The sequence below is a fragment of the Schistocerca gregaria genome, chromosome X (genome assembly GCF_023897955.1).
Source record: "Schistocerca gregaria isolate iqSchGreg1 chromosome X, iqSchGreg1.2, whole genome shotgun sequence".
NCBI lineage: Eukaryota > Metazoa > Arthropoda > Insecta > Orthoptera > Acrididae > Schistocerca > Schistocerca gregaria.
In genome coordinates this window covers 39,975,945-39,994,890 of record NC_064931.1, presented here as the reverse complement: position 1 = coordinate 39,994,890, position 18,946 = coordinate 39,975,945, and the positions used below count along the sequence as shown (strand labels likewise).

At 39.9% G+C, this 18,946-nt stretch overlaps 1 protein-coding gene across 2 annotated transcripts in view; it reads left to right on the top strand.

The window, feature by feature from the left end:
* LOC126297681 (metal-response element-binding transcription factor 2) overlaps window positions 1-18,946 on the top strand; it is a 121,864-nt gene that overhangs the window by 72,926 nt on the left and 29,992 nt on the right. For both annotated transcript variants that reach the window (XM_049988792.1, XM_049988791.1), the window contains exons 3-4: window positions 7,214-7,336; window positions 10,835-11,038. In XM_049988792.1, the coding sequence (XP_049844749.1) occupies window positions 7,214-7,336; window positions 10,835-11,038 (327 nt within the window). The remainder of the gene's footprint in view (window positions 1-7,213; window positions 7,337-10,834; window positions 11,039-18,946) is intronic.

Sequence of the window (18,946 nt, the reverse complement as noted above, 5' to 3'; positions counted from 1 at the left end):
TTTTACCCACTAACGCTGGTGGCTCTACATTACTGAATTCTCTATTTAGTATTAGTTGGTATTTTTTTATTTTATTTCATCAGGAATTTGAAGCTTGTCTGAATTCCAGTTCGTCCTCTTTTCTGTTCTATTGTTGTTTACTAACAATGGTCTATCTTTCAAGATTGACCTCTGCATGGTGATAAGTCACAATGTGGTCCTCTGCAGCTCCGTACATCTATAACTGAAGCGAAGTGTCAGGCATTCACAAAATGTAGCCAGTCTAGTTCACTATTATATTGACGGCAGACTTCTATGTGCCGAGGTAATCCCTTTGTGTGGAAAGCAGAAAATTGATGCATAAGAACTCCATTGTCATTGTTTTCTTTGTGCAGTGAATGTTTTCCACAGACTCCTTATTGATGCTCATTCCTTCAAAGTTTTGCATTAAAATCTGCTACCATTAAAATCAACAGTGCAACTAACTATTTCCAGGTCTTCGTAAAACAGTTCTTTTATTATATCGACCTTTTCCTCTGTTGGTGCATGTGCCTTTACTATCGATGTATTTGTAAATTTCCCTCTTACTCTAGATCTGCATATTATTTCATTTATAGGTTCAATTCTAATAAGCTTATTCTAGCTCTCCTGGTTTTCATAAACCTTGTTCCAATAGGCCACTTCTTTCCTCTGGCACAGTATATACTAAGTACTCAGGTCTGATGATCTCCCAGTTTCCTTGTCATCAATTTTCTGTAGCTCTTCAGTGTCGTACTTAAATTTTAAAATTTTGTTGTCCATTTCTTTCATGTTTCCAGTCTGAAGCATTACGCTCACATTCCCATTATCCGGTTTCTTTGTCAGGGTCATGATATGTATTTTCCATCCGGTATCCGAGGCTTCTGTTACATTTCCACTCTTGGCTTTTTTTACAGTGTAGGGTCATCAGCCCCATGCCCAACCCCTAAGCAGTGGCTGCATCGTGTGTTGTCAACCCATGCTAGTCCACATCAGACAGGCTGCCTCACTTAGTGTGAGAGGGCTCAGTTTAAGGGGAGGGGAAAAAAGTACTCAAAGGAAATATATCAGGAGGGGAAGAGATTTTTTGATGAAATGTTCTTGGTCAACTTTCCATGTCAAATTGGAATAAATTCTCAATCTTCAACTTTTTAATTCTTATAAAAGTCATTTAATAGTGATGTATTGGTTCCTTTTTTTAGATGAACAAAATTGAATTACGTTAGAGAATAAAAATCTGTCATCCGAGTATTGCAAATTTGGAAACTGGGCTTCTGAGAATGACGCACTTGAGAAATTCACTTTGTGTTTTGAAGATGAGATGAAATTGTACCTAATGCCAAGCAAGGCTGGTAGCAAAAACCATAATATGTTGTTTTAATGCTGGAAATTATGGCATAATTGTTTCCAAACCTTTGTAGGCTGCTACACAAGATTTTAGCCATTCCTGCTGTAATATATTTTGAAAAATTAGGTCAGAAGTGCACACAAATTACAGGTTATTGTGATGACATAGTAGATGTATCAATGACAAACAATCCAGAGCATCTTGACAGGTACAGGAATTAGTGTCCAAAATGTGGTTGTGGTGAGATGAGTAAGGTACCCCCCAAATCCTCCAAAAACAAATGTGAAATATATAAATTAAAAAAGGGATAAACGTTCTCTTGATGGCTTCCAAGAGACTGTCCCCATTCCTTCCATATTAACTACGTAAGCATTGATCGTTTGCAGCTTAAATTCAGAGTAGTGGTGTTTACAGCAACTGAACCTCTTATACTCAGTAAATTAATATGCGGAACAAATCCCCTGTGTGGTACATAGGGAACACTAATCAGAGAAAGAAACCACAGAGAACAATAATCAGAGCAATAAAAAAAAGCATGCCAGATGTGAAAGAACATAAAATCTCAAAGATAGTCAACAGTTTTGAAATGCTCGAAACTTCAAAGCAAGATGTTTTTAATAGTCTCAAAATCTTTCAGAAAATTGAAAAAGATTTCGGTAGTGCCTAAAGTACATTAGTGGCAAGACACAATACCTACATTGCTTGATGGCAGTGGTATTGTACCGACGACAGCACAACTAAAGCAGAATTACTAGACACAGTTTTATGAAATTACTTCAGAAAAGAAGATGCAGTAATTATCCCAGAATTCAGCCAACATGAGTAATTTGGTAGTAGATACTCCTAGTGTAGAAAAGAAGTTTCGGCCACTTTTTAAAGCCATGTCTTCCGGTCCAGATTGTATACTAGTTAGGCTTCTTTCAGTGCATGGTATGAAATAACTGCATTTTTCAAAGCAATCATACATAACTGATCACTGGATGAAAAATCCAAACCTAAAGACTGAAAAGTTCAAAGGTCATACCAATATACAAGAAAGGAAATAGAAGTACTTTGCTGAATTATAGACCCATATAATTGACAACGATTTGGTGCAGCACTTTGTAACGTATGCTGTGTTCCAATGTGATATATCTCGAATAAAATGATCTGTTGATATACAACCAGCACAGATTCAGAAAATGGCATGGTTTTATTTATTTTTGTTATTTATGCCTCGGACCTTTGGGGGTGACAGAGTCCCACCTCTAACTGACAAACCAGGGACTCCTAAGATAAGACTCCGCAAACGAATGGTAACTAGCTGGGGAGCTATTAATATCAGTGGGGGCTACTCTGGGAAGAAGGTAGAGCTGGCAGAGGCTGCAAGTTAGATGGGGTTGGACGTTTTAGCTGTTATTGACATTGGGGTAAAGGATGAGTAAGAAGAGGAAGTGGGAGAATACAAGGTCTACCTGTCAGGAGTCAAAGCAGGAATAGCACAATGGGGTGTAGGGCTTTACATCAGAAAAGAAATGGAACCCAGCGTAGTTGCAATAAGATAAGTTAACGAATGACTGATGTGGATAGATTTGACAGTGTCTAGTAAGAAAATTAGGATTGTGTCAGTATATTCGCATTGTGAAGGGGCAGATCAAGATAAGATGAATAGTTTTTATGAGGCACGCAGTGATGTAGTTGTTAGAGTAAAGGACAAGAACAGTGTTTTGCTCATGGGTGATTTTAATGCCAGAATTGGAAATCGAACAGAAGGGTATGAAAAGGTTATGGGTAAATTTGGAGAGGATATGGAGGCCAACAGGAACGGGAAACAACTCTTGGATTTCTGTCCCAGTATGGGCTTAGTAATCAAAAACTCTTTTTTTTTAACATAAGAACATTCACCGGTATACTTGGGAAGGCAGAGGAACCAGATCTATCATTGACTTACAATAACAGATCAGGAATTCAGGGAGGCTGTGAGGGACACATATGTATTCAGGGGATTCTTTGATGACACTGATCATTATTTAATCTGCAGCAAAATTGGGATTGTGAGGCCGAAAGTGCAGGTCAGGTCCATATGTAGGAGGATAAGAGTGGAGAAACTTCAGGATAAGGAAATCGGGCACAAGTACATAACAGCGATCTCAGAAAGGTACCAGTTAGTTGAATGTAGTCAATTACAGCCATTGGAAAAGGAATGGACAAGGTATAGGAACACAGTACTAGAAGTGGCTAAAGAATGTCTTGGAACAGTAGTGTGTAAAAGTAGGATGAAGCAAACAGCTTGGTGGGATGACACAGTCAAGGCAGCCTGTAAAAGGAAAAAGAAGGCGTATCAAAAATGGCTACATACTAGAACTCAGGTAGACAGAGAAAGTTATGTTGAAGAAAGAAACAAAGCCAAACAGATAATTGCAGCATCCAAGAAGAAATCTTGGGAAGACTTTGGAGACTTAGGATCAAGCTGCTGGAAAACCATTCTGGAGTGTAATTAGCAGTCTTCGAAAGGGAGGTAAGAAGGAAATGACAAGTATTTTGGACAGGTCAGGAAAACTGCTAGTGAATCCTGTTGACGCCTTGGGCAGATGGAGGGAATATTTTGAAGAGTTGCTCAATGTAGATGACAATATGATCAGAAATGTTTCTGATTTCGATCTACAATGGGATAGGAATGATGATGGAAATAGGATCACATTTGAGGAAGTGGAGAAAATGGTCAATAGATTGCAGTGCAATAAAGCAGCTGGGGTGGATGAAATTAACTGGAATGTCAGGTCTTAAGTGGCTACACAGGATAATTGAAATGGCATGGGAGTCGGGACAGGTTCCATCAGACTGCGCAAAAGCAGTAGTAATCACACCAATCTTTAAACGTGGAAACAGAAAAGATTGTAACAACTACAGAGGTACCTCTTTAATCAGCGTTGTGGGTAAAATCTTCTCAGGTATTGTTGAAAGGAAAGTGCGAGTATTAGTTGAGGACCAACTGGATGAAAATCAGTGTGGGTTTAGGCCTCTTGGAGGTTGCCAGGACCAGATCTTTAGCTTACGGCAAATAATGAAGTGTTACGAGCGGAACAGGGAATTGTATCTATGCTTTATAGATGTAAAAAATGGATATGACCGGATTCCCAGGAGGAAGTTATTGTCTGTTCTATGAGATTATGGAATAGGAGGCAAACTTTTGCAAGCAATTAAAGGTCTTTACATAGTTAGGCAGGCAGCAGTTAGAGGTGACGGTAAATTGAGTTCATGGTTCAGAGTAGTTTCAGGGGTAAGACATGGCAGCAACCTGTCTCCACTGTTGTTCATATTATTTATGGATCATATGTTGAAAACAATAGACTGGCTGGGTGAGATTAACATATGTGAACACAAAATAAGCAGTCATGCATATGCGGATGACTTAGTTGTGATGGTAGATTCGATTGAAAGTTTGCAATGTAATATTTCAGAACTAGGTCAGAAATGTAAGGACTATGGTATGAAGATTAGCATCTCCAAAACGAAAGTAAGTCAGTGGGAAAGAAATATAAACGGATTGAGTGCCAAATAGGAGGAACAAAGTTAGAACAGGTGGACAGTTTCAAGTACTTAGGAAGCATATTCTCACTGGATGCCAACATAGTGAAAGAACTGGAAGTGAGGTGTAGCAAAGCTAATGCAGTGAGTGCTCAGCTACGATCTACTCTCTTCTGCAAGAAGGAAATCAGTACCAAGACTAAGTTATTTGTGCACCGTTCAATCTTTTGACCAACTTTGTTGTATGGGAGCGAAAGCTAGGTGGATTCAGGTTACCTTATCAACAAGATTGAGGTTATGGATATGAAAGTAGCTAGGATGATTGCAGGAGGGTGTCCACAATGAGGAAATCAAAGAAAAACTGGGAATGAACTCTATAGATGTAGCAGTCAGGATGAACAGGCTTAGATGGTGGGGTCATGTTACACGCATGGGAAAAGCAAGGTTACCCAAGAGACTCATGGGTTCAGCAGTAGAGGGTAGGAGGAGTTGGGGTAGACGAAGGAGAAGATACCTGGATTCGGTTAAGAATGATTTTGATGTAATAGGCTTAACATCAGAAGGGGCACCAATGTTAGCACTGAATAGGGGATTGTGGAGGAATTTTATAAGGGGACTATGCTCCAGACTGAACGCTGAAAGGCATAATCTGTCTTAGATGATGATGATGATGATGATGATGATGATGATGATGAGTTATTTATTTTTTAAACACAATTTCCTCTTGATTCGTATGAAGTAATAACGCTATCGACGTGGATCTCAAATTGATTCCATACTTACGGATTTCCTGAAGGCTTTTGACACAAAAGCCACAGATTGTAGTGTTAGACAGGTTGTAGATTCAACTAAGTACCAAGGAATTGCAATTGCAAACATTAAGTAGATAATATTCTGGGGAAGGTAAACAAACATCTGCCTTTTATTGGCAGAACATTTCGGAGATATAACAGATCTACCAAAGAGACTGTCTACGCTGTACTGGTCTGTCCTATTCTGCAGTATTGCTGCATGATATTGGATCTGTACCTGATTTCATAGACATACAACATCAAAAAAGATCAAAGGACAGACCATTATGTATCATCATGAAATAGGGGAGAAAATATCATGGATATAAATAAATTGCATTGATGATAATGAAAACAAAGGCTTTTCCTTTGCCACGTAAATCTTTCATGAAATTTCAGTTGCCAACTTCCCTCTCCGAATGCCAAAAAAAATTTGACTCCCACCTACATAGGGAGAAATTACCATTGTAATAAAGTAAGAGAAATCAGAGGTCACACAGAACGAGTTAGGTGTTCATTTTCCCATGTGCTGTTAGAGTGTGGAATGGTTGAGAAATTGTCTGAAAGTGGTTTTGTGAATCCTTTGCTAAGCATTGAAGTGTAAATTGCAGAGTTATGTAGTGCCCTGGCCGAACATAATTTCAGTCACATAGGATTTGTCGTATCAAAGAAAAGGAGTACAAAAAGTGCTCAAAACGTGAATGACATTCTACTTATACACAATTATATGGTAAGGTTCTCACCAAAACGGTTTGCTGTAAAATTGCATAGTTTCCTTTCATGTAAGTACAGAAGAAATAATTTTTATTCTTATTTATTTTCAGGTTGATTCTGATGCAGTGAGCATAGAATAAAAAATTAAATCAATTTAAAAAAAAAAAACTATTTTCTGCTTCTTGATACTGTAACAGTGATAGATAAGAAGTGTGGCAGCTATGTTTGTAATGACCGTATTTCCATGGTTCAATGAATCTGTTGTATGGAAATGTAAAATTGTGTGTTACTGCTTATGCTGCAGCAAAATTGCTGTTGCAGCTTTAGTTTATCCTACACACCTGCGTAGATAACATGAAACTTTATGAACCTTAAAAAAATTTAGGGAAGCTTGCATTGCCACAACTGTAGAGCCCTCCCTGTCCAATGTTGTGGGATACCCTTTTGTCTGGCTCCTTTGTCAAGACCACTTCATTGTCTTCTGTTCTCCCCAGCTGCTGTCAATCCATCTTGATGACACAGATTGCCAAGTTTCTAACTACATGTGAAATCACATCCTGTCATTAATTCTTATTCTTGGTATATCTCAAAAGAAAATTTTGTAGATCTGGTAATTTCAAGATCAGGACCCGATACTGCATATTTTATGTTGTTGTGAACAGTACCTTAAAAGAAATCCCTAACCATTCATTAGCTTAGCTTGGTTTTCTCAGACTAATTATAAGCTGTGTGTTTTAGGAATCTGATGAAAGTCCTGCAGCACCAGACAGTACAACAAAGGACCTTAAAAGAAATCCCTAACCATTCATTAGCTTAGCTTGGTTTTCTCAGACTAATTATAAGCTGTGTGTTTTAGGAATCTGATGAAAGTCCTGCAGCACCAGACAGTACAACAAAGGAGCGTTGCTGTTTCACTGAAGGTGAAGATGTACTACTGCAGCAGAAGGATGGCCGTTATTACTTAGGAACAGTCGTTGAGGTATGAGAGATTACATTACTAGTAATTAGTTTGAAATTGATTGATGTTAAAGTAATATAATGATAAAGTACTGTTTAATTAGCTTTAAATTCATAATGTTGAAGTAGTACAATGAGGAACTGATACTTCAATGTGAAAAATTATCACTTAGTTATTAATATAAATTACAGTGGTTGTATTTTGAAGACTGTACTTATATCATTACTTTTACTGCCCTTTTTCAATGTTAGAATCTCACTTAAAATGGAAATTTTAGAGGTTTGCATAAAGTTCATTGAATGTTAAAACATATACTAAATCCTAAAATTAACAAACCTGCTTGTAACAGGTATTTCCAATTATTTTGGTGAAATTTGCGTAAGAAAAATATTATTCCTTTAAGAAAAACTCAGCTTTTGAAGGATAAACATGAAATATTCTACAAATTAAAAGCCAATGTTTACACATTTCCTGATATGGCCAAGTCACTTTTCTTTTGGTTTCCCCCAAGTGTTGTGTAATGGCAGTATATGATGATAATTTTTTCCAGTTGACATGTTCTTAGATCACAGTTTTTGGTCAGTAACCAAATTCTCTTGTATAAGTACTGAAACGAGTGTTGAATAATCTGGAAGAGCAATTTCCGTCCTGCCTACCATGCAATCTTGTCACTTGATCGGATGTCAGTCACTGAGACAACGAAGCACAAGCCAAGAAGTATAATTGCTTATTGTCAAGTTTATCAGTTTTACTTTGGTGAAGCTATAGCCTGTAAGTGTAGAAAGCGAAAACTGACAATCACCCACGATGTTGAAGACAATCATAACATGCAACTTTCCAACATGGCAAGAAGTATGATTTGGTGCTGTCTTCATTATGTGACATACTCAGAAACAAAGAGGCATTCTTAAATGCTTAAGATACCAGTAGGAAGAACTTTTGATGTTACAATTCAGCAGTGTGGAAAATCTTCTTGTAAAATGATTTCAAGAAACGAGAAGTAATAGCATCACTATAAGCAGAAACATACTACAAGAGAAGGCTTATGAAATTGACCTAAGAACTGATGTTGAAATTTTTAGTGCATCAAACTTTTGGTTGAATCATTAAAACTGTGAGGTGGTGGGCATAGAAGGTATAAATTATTGTAAGATCTTTAGATTGCCTTGATTGACAGTATTGTGAGCCCAGAGACATTTCCAGTGCAGATGACACTTAAATTTTTTTAAATAATTTAATCTGCAAAACCTATTCTGTCGAGGGTTAAAAATTCCACAGAAGTGAAAAAGTTGAGAATGGATGACTGCACTATTGTGGTTAAATAATGAATGTGATTGTGATGTAAGTGGAAAGTTGCCTACATTGGGAACATTTAGTGCTCCCAAGTGTTTCAAAAAGATCAAAACACTATCTTAATACAACAGGAATCGCTGGATGATGACAGATTTTACAAGATTTCTCAGTCGTTTATATGTCAAGATGGGTTCAGCAAGAATGAAAATAGTATTTATCATCAACCAATGCCCTTTACATTCCAAGGAAACACCATTTCTGATGAATGTAAATGCTGTGTTCCTTCCTCCAAACTATAAAAGCCATATGCAGCCTCTGGACCTGGGCAAATACACTCTATTACAATAAGATGCTGAGTAGCAGTTCAGCAGAAGTCAGTTTTATTCTTTGAGAGGAAGGAAGTTGTGAGCTTCAGCATCTACAGACTATGTTTGCTGGTGCCTGAAATTGTGTAACACAAACGACTGTGTTAAAATTGTTTCACAAAGGCTGGCTGTTTGTGGTTAAATCAGTTGCTGTTGAAAATGACATTGTTCCATCAGGAGAATGGAGTAAAATCACAAATGTTCTTTAAAATGTGTCACTACAACATGCTGACAAAACAAAACAAACAGTGATTCTTTTCCTTTTTAAGTGTTCTGTGAATCTGTAGCACAGCATATTGGTGAGTTTGTAATTAAATAACACTTAAAATTTCCTAAACATGATTTATTTGTGATTCTGGGTTATTCCTTTTGTGTTCTTGGGCAGAAAACTTGATTAAGAAAAACTGAGTGGGGTTGCGCAGTGGTTAGCAAACTGGACTCACATTAGGGAGGACGATGGTTCAAATACGTGTCCACGCAGCCAGATTTAGGTTTTCTATGGTTTCCCTAAATTGCTCCAGGAAAATGCCATTATGGTTCCATTGAAAAAGCCCAACCGATTTTCTTCCGCATGCATCCTTAACCTGAGCTTGAGCTCCGTCTCTAATGACCTTGTTGTGAATGGGACATTAAACACAATGTTCCTTGCTTCCCTTATTGTTTAAGAAAAAAATATTTGGACCTCTAGAGATTCTTTAAAAGGAGTTTTACTTTATGTATACAGGCATCAGAACAGTAGGTGTTGGAATAAGTGAACTAAGTTACAAGAAAGGTTTTGGAGTGGCTATGTATCCTTAGCTCTTCTGGTGAGTTAAATTAGCGTGAAACTCTTGGGTTTCTGGCAAAGTGAGTTCATGACAACTGCATGATGTTTTAACTAAATTAAATGTGCTGTCCGGCCCAGTCATCAAAACAGCAGCCAGGAATGTATCTCGACAGAACACCATCAGAGAGGATTTCCATAAAAATGGTAATGGGGAGAGGCAGATAAAAATTTGTCTAAAGAATCCATAAGCCCAAAGTTGATGGCCATGAGAGAAGCAGATATGCCTTCCTTCACTATGCAGATCCAGTTACTTCCCCATTCTTGAGGATTTTAGACATTATATCAGTATTCAGAGAACCATGGATAGCAAATAACTGTATCTGCTCGATTAATGACATGGTGTCTACAGCATCCAGTGAGGAGGAGGCTGATACATTGGACAGGTGCAACACTGTCTCATAGCACTTCTTGCTGTATGTTAGTTGAGAACATATTTTACAAAAAAACAGACTACATAAAATTCATTATTTTACCTGAGTGATATATAAGCCGATTGGGTTTGTGAGACGGTGAAGCACAGAAAACTTCTGAATCAGAGTTAATAATTTCCTCATAAACCAAGATAGGGTTATCAGCTCAGCATTGCATGTATCCCCAACTAGTGCACCTCATCAAGAGGTGGACTAAGAGTTGGAACCTACTTACCACACTGAGAACTGAACATGACCTCTTCCACTAAAAGATGTGCCCATGCAGTTGGAGGGCAGTTGATCTGTGATAATAACTATGAAAATAAGAAAATAGGTATTATCATCTTTGCAAGAGGATGACAGAGCTGAATTTAATTAATGCCACTGCTGTGCCATGAGCTCATTTGGCTGAAAACCATAGAGCTGTGTATACTAAGTAACTTCTGTCTTTTTTTTTAAATGAAACAAAATATTGTTTAATGGAAGAAAACTTGCAAATTGTGGACACTTTGTGATTTCACTCTAAAATATTAAATTTTCTGCCATTTATATAATAGATATATTGAGTGCATTAATCTTGCAATTACATGTTCATTCCCATACTGATGATTGTTGTACATTCCAGGTTGATCTGTCCGCAGAAAAATGTTTAGTGAAATTTGGGGACAACACTGAGAGTTGGTCATCATTTAAAGACTTGGCAAAATTATCACATCCAGATTCCTCAAACATTCTATGTGTAATCTGCAAAAAATCTACTCCAAAATCAGATAATGAGATAATTGTATGTGACAAATGTGGTCGTGGTTATCATCAACTTTGCCACCAAGTTAGTAACTTTATATTTTAGTACAAATAGATTCTTCTGAATTGAATTTATTGTGAGTGATACAGTGGTACAATTATAACTAATGTATCATTTTCTTGTAAATATTGTTTTTATAATTGCTGTGTATTACTTGATTGCAGTCACAACTAATTCTTTTGAACAAGATGCCATTATATGTTAATGATAATACTTTAAATATTAGATGATTTTCATCATTTCCTATATCAAGCAAATAAATGAACAAAAGCGTTTTGGCATGACACTCTTCTGGGTGATTGGAGAGGTGTGTGAAATGGAAGTGATGATGGGTAGGGAGATAAAGGGACAGGTGGGTAAGAGATGATAGACATGTGAGGGAATGCTCATCTGTGTGCATTGAGGTGTAGTTGAATGCTTTGAATGACTACCAGGGGTAGCAGAGGGAATGTTATGCTGAGAATCATACTTTGTTACTGGTTGTTTAAACATACCCTTATCACACTTTGGTACTGGCCACTAATACTGGTAAGCAGTTCATTCCTGCTTATGTTATACTGTTTTTTAGCATATTTTTATTAATGACATGATTTCTTTATGGGTGGTTCTGCCTCTTATGGGATAGGATATATTAGTGGTACTACTGGCATATGATGTGTTTGGATGTGCTACATCAAACAAATGGCTAGCAGTTTGGAATCTAATCACTTAACTATATTCACTGAGCAAGCTATCTTCACTTGAGATGTTATCCAGAGGAATTTTCAATGTTGCTTTTTTAAAAATAAATATATAAATGTGTGATGCTATCAAGAGTCAATTTATTTTGCTTATTGTCTTACTAAACAGTCTAGTATGATTAACCCTATTTTTGCTGTGGATGTGCGTACACATCCTGCTACACTGTTCTCTAGGTGTTTGGACATGTATAAGTTTGCTGCTTGGGTTTTTCATACAGTGCTATGGACATCTATTTGCGTGTTGAGCCACTGACTTCTCCCTGCTGTGCACAAGTTACTCCCATTTCTTGGTGGATAAAAAAGTTTCAAGTACTTGTGATACAACATATGTGCCTCATTGCTTGCTAAGTATTTTGCGAAAAAACTTGTTTCGATATGTTGAATCGTTTATGAGATATGGTGATTGTCATGACCACATAATTCACAATCACAAGGGCATAAATGAGTGCATCATGCAGGATCGTCCCTTGGATATAAAATCCATCCATTTGAAAACAAAAAGAGATATTGTTCTGCTCTCAGTTTTAAATATGCTATCTACGTTTCACACTCTGCATATAGTTGATTTTAGCTGAAATATTGCAAAGTTTACGCAATGCATTTTTACCTCTGCCAACTCTTTAAAATTGCGTAAAATGTTTTACTTAATTTGATGCAGCTCAGTAAGTATGATGGATAATGAAAAGAAATTCAGTTCATCATCCAGTGAAGATATTGGACTGTAAGATGTACAAAAATCAAATTCTTTCACGTAATAGTTTTTGATAAATCGGAGGATGAGTCTTTCGTGCTGGCTGGAACGCAGTCTCTCGGAACAGATTATCAGCATTTGGCGAGCAGTACAGCTATAACAAAAGCCACTCTCAGCACAGAATGCAGAGAGCACTTCTGTTGCTGCAAAAGTTTAATGTGTCTTTGCTGTAAAATCCTTCCAGGATTGGAATAGGTTCATTTGACAAAGAAATGATTATTCTTCAAGCATAATAGTCCCTCAACCATATAGTCATGGTGTAACATTGTAACAGATTACAGTCATTGCAGTATTATTTCTTGACCCTCAGGTGATGAAATCCTACCATATTAGATTTTCGTGTGTTAAGATATGGATAAAGAAAATAAGACTCCTATTCCATGATCTCATAGAACAGACAATAACTTCCTCCGAGGAATCCGGTCATAGGCATTTTCTAGATCTATAAAGCATAGATACAATTCCCAGTTCAGCTCGTAACACTTCATTATTTGCCGTAAGCTAAAGATCTGGTCCTGGCAACCTCCAAGAGGCCTAAACCCACTAATACTCGCACTTTCCTTTCAACAATACCCGAGATGATTTTACCCACAACGCTGATTAAAGAGGTACCTCTGTAGTTGTTACAATCTTTTCTGTTTCCACGTTTAAAGATTGGTGTGATTACTACTGCTTTTGCGCAGTCTGATGGAACCTGTCCCGACTCCCATGCCATTTCAATTATCCTGTGTAGCCACTTAAGACCTGACATTCCAGTTAATTTCATCCACCCCAGCTGCTTTATTGCACTGCAATCTATTGACCATTTTCTCCACTTCCTCATCTCCTGTTACAGCAGATGGTCTTGGAGGTTGAACTCTATCTAGCGGTGGTGGAGCCTCCATTTCTTCATATTGGCCGCTGCATATTATCTTGCAAGACAAACAGTAGTGAAGAACTCTCCAACCAGCTTGATGTCCTCAAAAAACCAAAATTTTTCACACAGTACATGTGCCAAGATGAAGCAGCCTTACATGCATGCTTGATGAGAAGCTGCATGAAATGATGTCATCCATCTGGTTTAATTGGACAGTGTAGCCCATTGTAGCCTATCTCCGAACTGAATTATGCCATCAGACAGGAATGAATTTTACCGAGCAGTCTTCAATGCTTAGGGTAAATGTTCTTCCATACACAATGTATATAGTTCAGCATTGAATAGCTCTTCTTGAACTCTTCTGATCCAGTATGTATTGGTGTTTTGTAACTCCAAAGCACTAGAACTACCTATATTTCTAGTCTTACTCTTCAAGCTCTCAATAAATTGAAATAAAGTGGGCAGTTAAGAGCAGTACTCGCCAGTATGAACTGAATTTTGCAATGTTGAATACAGGTTCAGTAATGGTAACCAGAGTGGCATCAGTCTGGGTTTTGGTGCTAACATACGTGGAGCTGGGATGTCCTGTGGCCTGCCTTCTGAAAGCTATGTGGACCACACCACAGGATGTCAAGTGTTACTAGTAGGTCTGCTTTTAGTCCTCGTGTGAGATTATGTGCGGAATTGACTTAGTGTTGTGTAGGTCAGTGTCTCTGTCACTCGAATGAAATTTTTCAGTTTTGTTTCAATCTTGGAGTACCCATTCTAAATTGACTGTTGAACCACTTCCAAAAACTGGCTTCGTTGGCATCACACTCTATTTTCTGGGAAAAATAAAGAAAGTATCAGGAGCCAACCAATGCATTGAGCAATTCAAACGATATCGCCTACTTTATTAATGACGGCCTTTTCTTGCTGTGGACAGTATGTGCTGTGTAACCAACTTCAGTATTTGTCCGTACATACGGAACAGCACCATAAGCTCTTTTGTATGCATCACATGACACATGCACTTCATATGATCACTTACGTCTGTCATACCAGTCCATTTGGGAATGTTCAATGATGACAGGTGATGAAGCTTTGGGATCCAGGAGTGCCAATTACATGCAAAATCTGTGGGCAAAATTTCCTCTCATGCAAGACCTCTCAGCCATGTGTCTTGGAAAATGAGTGTAGCAACAAACCCAATGGGCATGAACAGACCAAGATAGTCATAAAACTGATCTGCTGTTCGAAGAACATTTCTCTTAGTTACCAGTTTGTCACTTAGGACTTCAGGTGTGCTTTGGTACTCAGTGGAGACAGTCATCATCAGTATTCTAATTGATTCCCAAGACTTGTGTTGTGTGATTGGTTCCAAGGCCTTTGGCATGCCATATTGCCTCTAGCTCCTTTGACTTAATCCCTCATTTGCAAAGTGGAAGGCTTATTTGCAGTTCATGATAGACCGCTGGAGTGTCATTACTGTCTCTCATGCTAACTACAAAATTTTACATTAATATATAATTGTTAGCTGACAAAAGGAATGGACTTCCCGAGTCCAAATGCTAGATAATGTGTTGTAGGCACCATTCTGAGTCTCTTCAACACAATACTAAAGGAACCGAGTGAGATTTCTCTCCACTTCATTCAAGGTCAACTTAGGAAGGCTTGATCCACATCATATACTAGCCCCATTCGAGGGTTTGTGGAATTACGGCATGGTTGCAATCATGTCTGGCAGTATATTTGGTCCTGTTTTGAGGAAGCCATTTGAAGATGGAGAGTAGGGTGCATGTGACAATGCCTTAAACATGATCCTCTACTCAATACTTCTTCCACTGCTGCATTTCTTCACTATGGGGTGCAGCAGGTAAAATAAGTTTCCAGCCACATAGCCCTCAGGAACAGCTTCTACCTTATCTCTCCTAATGTAATTTGACATATTCTCATGATAAATGTGCCTCTGTTCTCCATTCCCATGCAACTTGTTTTGTAGGGTGCGAAGACATGCTTCAGCAGTAGTGTGGTTGCTGTAGAAAAGTATATCCATCTTCCTAGCCAGGCGTCGAACTCTGCAGCCATTCTCCATGTGGCCTGATTCTTGAAATTCTTGCAATACAGGATGATGAATGGTCATCAATTTTCACTCTTGAGGCTCTGTTATGCCAGTTGCCTCAAAGTCCCAAAAACGGTGCAGTGGCTCATCAGACATCTGATTGAAGCTACAGTTGTTTTGTTAATTTCTGTACCAGTTCTGTTTCCACCGAGATCATAGATGAAGATTGTGGAAATAACTGATGAAGGTGATACTTCGGTTTTTCCAAGGTCACAATTTTCCAATAATAATCACCTCCAATTAGAAATTAAATAGGTATATCTTCAGTGTCTCCTCTCAGATCTGTCAGCCGTGTACCCTACATGAAGACCAGATCTCCTACTTCTTGTGGTTCTCTCAGTTGATGACAGTTTGTTGCTGCTTTCGAAAGCTGTAACTTATATATGGACGTTGGAGTATCCCATCATATCAAAGTGAACCTTTCTCCTCGAGAGGAATGCTGTGCAAAATGACTCAAATGTCATTATCTCCAAACTTGTTGTTTCACTGACATCGAGTTGGAGACACTCTATCAATGAATGTTGGATGAAACTTGACTGATTCCCCGTGTCCAGGATGGAATGGGTCATTTTATTCCTACCAGTTGGTCCTCTGATACTCTCACAAGAAATCTGTAAGTATGTGAAGTTAGAACTCATCGCTTCAATCTTGTTCACTGCTGTGAAGTGACAATTACAGATGGAAATGTGGCTCTCACCTATACATTTCGCACAGGATGCATTTCTCCATTTAAAGTACTGATTTTTGTTGCAGCCATGTCCAAGGCATAAGAAGCAGCAGTTCAGTTTCTTTATGCTATCTATTCTAGCATGTAAGCTTCCATCCTTTCAACAGTCTTGGCCCCAGTGCTGCTATTCTTCACAGTCCACACAGAAGGGGTCTGGGTTTTGTTGCTTCTTCTTATCACCTATGGAAGATGGAATATGGATGCTGTGGATACATAATTCTCTTGTGGAGCGGTATCTCCATGTTTCTTTGTTAAAAAAACTCCATGAGTTGCGTGAGATTCTCTTCTTGAACCTTTTGTCTCTGTACGTGGATAACATAGTTTCCGCGAATTTTTTCCAGAGATGCATGTCACAGTTGGGGGGCAAGCATTCTCCCATAGTAATCTACATCCTCTCCTAGTGCACTTAATGGTTGAAACCACTTATGGCACTCACTCTAGGTGCCATTGAGAGCCTCTGGATTGCTTGAAGTTGCAGAATCTGTGTCACCTTGCATGGAGCTCCAACATAGAGGCAGAAGAAACCAGATATTTGTGATTGAGAATAGATGGAGAGGTCTTGTGGAAGGCATATATTCATGATCTCCTGCCTAAGCTTGACATAGCTATCTTGCCACCCCCCACCCAGGGTTAGAATAGGCCTGAGTTACTCCTGCTGTCGTACGAGGCGACTAAAAGGAGTTTCACACATTTTGGCCTTTGTGTGACGGTCTCCTGTAGGTTTTGACCTCCATTCTTCAAAATTTTCGTGAAGAGCGAGCCAATTGGGGAAGGGCGGCTTACAAGGTGCATTGTGTCCATCGTGCATTGATATCTTTAGCCCACTTTCTCATTGTCGCATTGCAGTCCTGCCCATTCTCCATCTCTTGGGCCTGGACACCTTCCCGGGTGCGTTTTCACGCATGCACTATGCAGTGTCGATTTCTGCGTCGACGATAACCATGGACTTCTTTCCACCTGATATCCAGCACAGTAGCCAGTCCGTTGTAATGGGGCCGCCAAGTACCCTGTTGGTTGTAGCTCCCTGACCACACAGGGATTGCTCACCTGATGTCTGCGCTGTTAACCCCCCATGTATGCCAAGGGGTAGATGCCCATCCCCCTGGGGCATCGGGACTCCCAGCAAAGGCCATCCTGCCAGGTGGCCTACGCTGCGGCTTGGTGGCGCCTGTGGGAGGAACCCTGGTCGAAGTGGGTAACATCAGGGCGTAGTCCATCATCTCTTGCTGGTGGTGAAACACCAGCAGTCTCTAAGCGATCGTGAGCTCAATTCAGTGCACAGAAGTACGGCCCCAAATCGTTCTTCTCGCTGGCCACACCATGGGAGGAACGTCAGGGTGGCATCAGATCTTATTCGCCCCGGTACCTTGTATGTTCAAGAGCTGATGGGGAATCTTTCATGACGATGAAGCCACAGGTTTTTTGAGCATTTAGAGGACAAGTTCGGGGAGGTGTACGGCTTGTCCAAAATGAGATCTGGGTCAGTCTTGATCAAAAAAGCATCCCTTGCCTAGTCACGGGAGTTACTCGCTTGTGACAAGCTGGGGGATGTTTCTGTAACCATCACGCCCCATAAGAGCTTAAATGTGGTCCAGGGTATCATATTTTGTAGAGACCTTCTTTTGCCATCTGACGATGAGCTGCGCCCCAATTTAGAGCGGTGAGGTGTACATTACGTTCGGCGTGTCCACCGGGGTCCGAAGGATAATCGGGTTGCCACCGATGGCTTCATCTTGGCCTTTGAGGTGTACATTACGTCCGGCTTGTCCACCGGGGTCCGAAGGATAATCAGGTTGCCACCAATGGCTTCATCTTGGCGTTTGAGAGTGATACATTGCCTGAGGTCAAGGTGATGGTCTACCGGTGTGATGTAAAGCCCTATATCCCTCCCCCGATGCGGTGCTTTAAGTGCTGGAGGTTTGGCCTTATCTCTTCCTGCCGTACTTCCAGTGTCACATGCCGAGATTGCGGTCTTCCATCACATCCCAACACTCCATGTGCCCCGCCTTCCATCTGTGTCAGCTGTGGAGAGCACCATTCGCCTTGCTCGCCTGACTGCAGGATTCTCCAAAAAGAAAAGAAAATCATGGAGTACAAGACCCTGGACAGACTGACCTACACTGAGGCTAAGAGAAAATTTGAATGCCTGCGTCCTGTGCGTATGACATCTTAAGCTGCTGCTACAACAGTTGTGGCACCATCAGCTCTGCCAACCTGGGTCACCTCTCAGAACTGGAGGACTACACCTGCCCCTTGATGGTGGGGGGCATTTCCCTCCCTGTTGCTCCTGCACCACCTACTTCGGGTGCAACACCCCCTCCAATCATCGGGGACATCCGTCCCCACTTCTAAGCCGGAGAAGCATAGGTCTTCTTCGGCTTCTCTCCCTGGGAAGGGGTCCCTTGGGTCACTCCCTTCCCAGGTTTCTTCTAGTGGGAAAGGTTACACCCACCAGTGGCTGAAGAGCCCAAAAGCAGCTGGTCCTACGGCTTCACGCACATCCTGTCCAAGAGACTGGGCCAGGAAAACCCAAGGAGCAGTGAGAGAAATCCAAAAAGAAAACCCCTAAGACCAAGGAAATTGCAGTGGCACCCACACCACCGCTCCCTACAAGCTCTGTGGCTGAGGATGGGGTAGAGATATTGGCGTCTGCTGACGCCCTAGATCTCGCCAGACCCTCATCCACAATGGATATAGGCTGCTCAGGCAATAAATCGGTGGCAGCAGGTGATTCCGAGGTGTAAACTGCCTTATTGA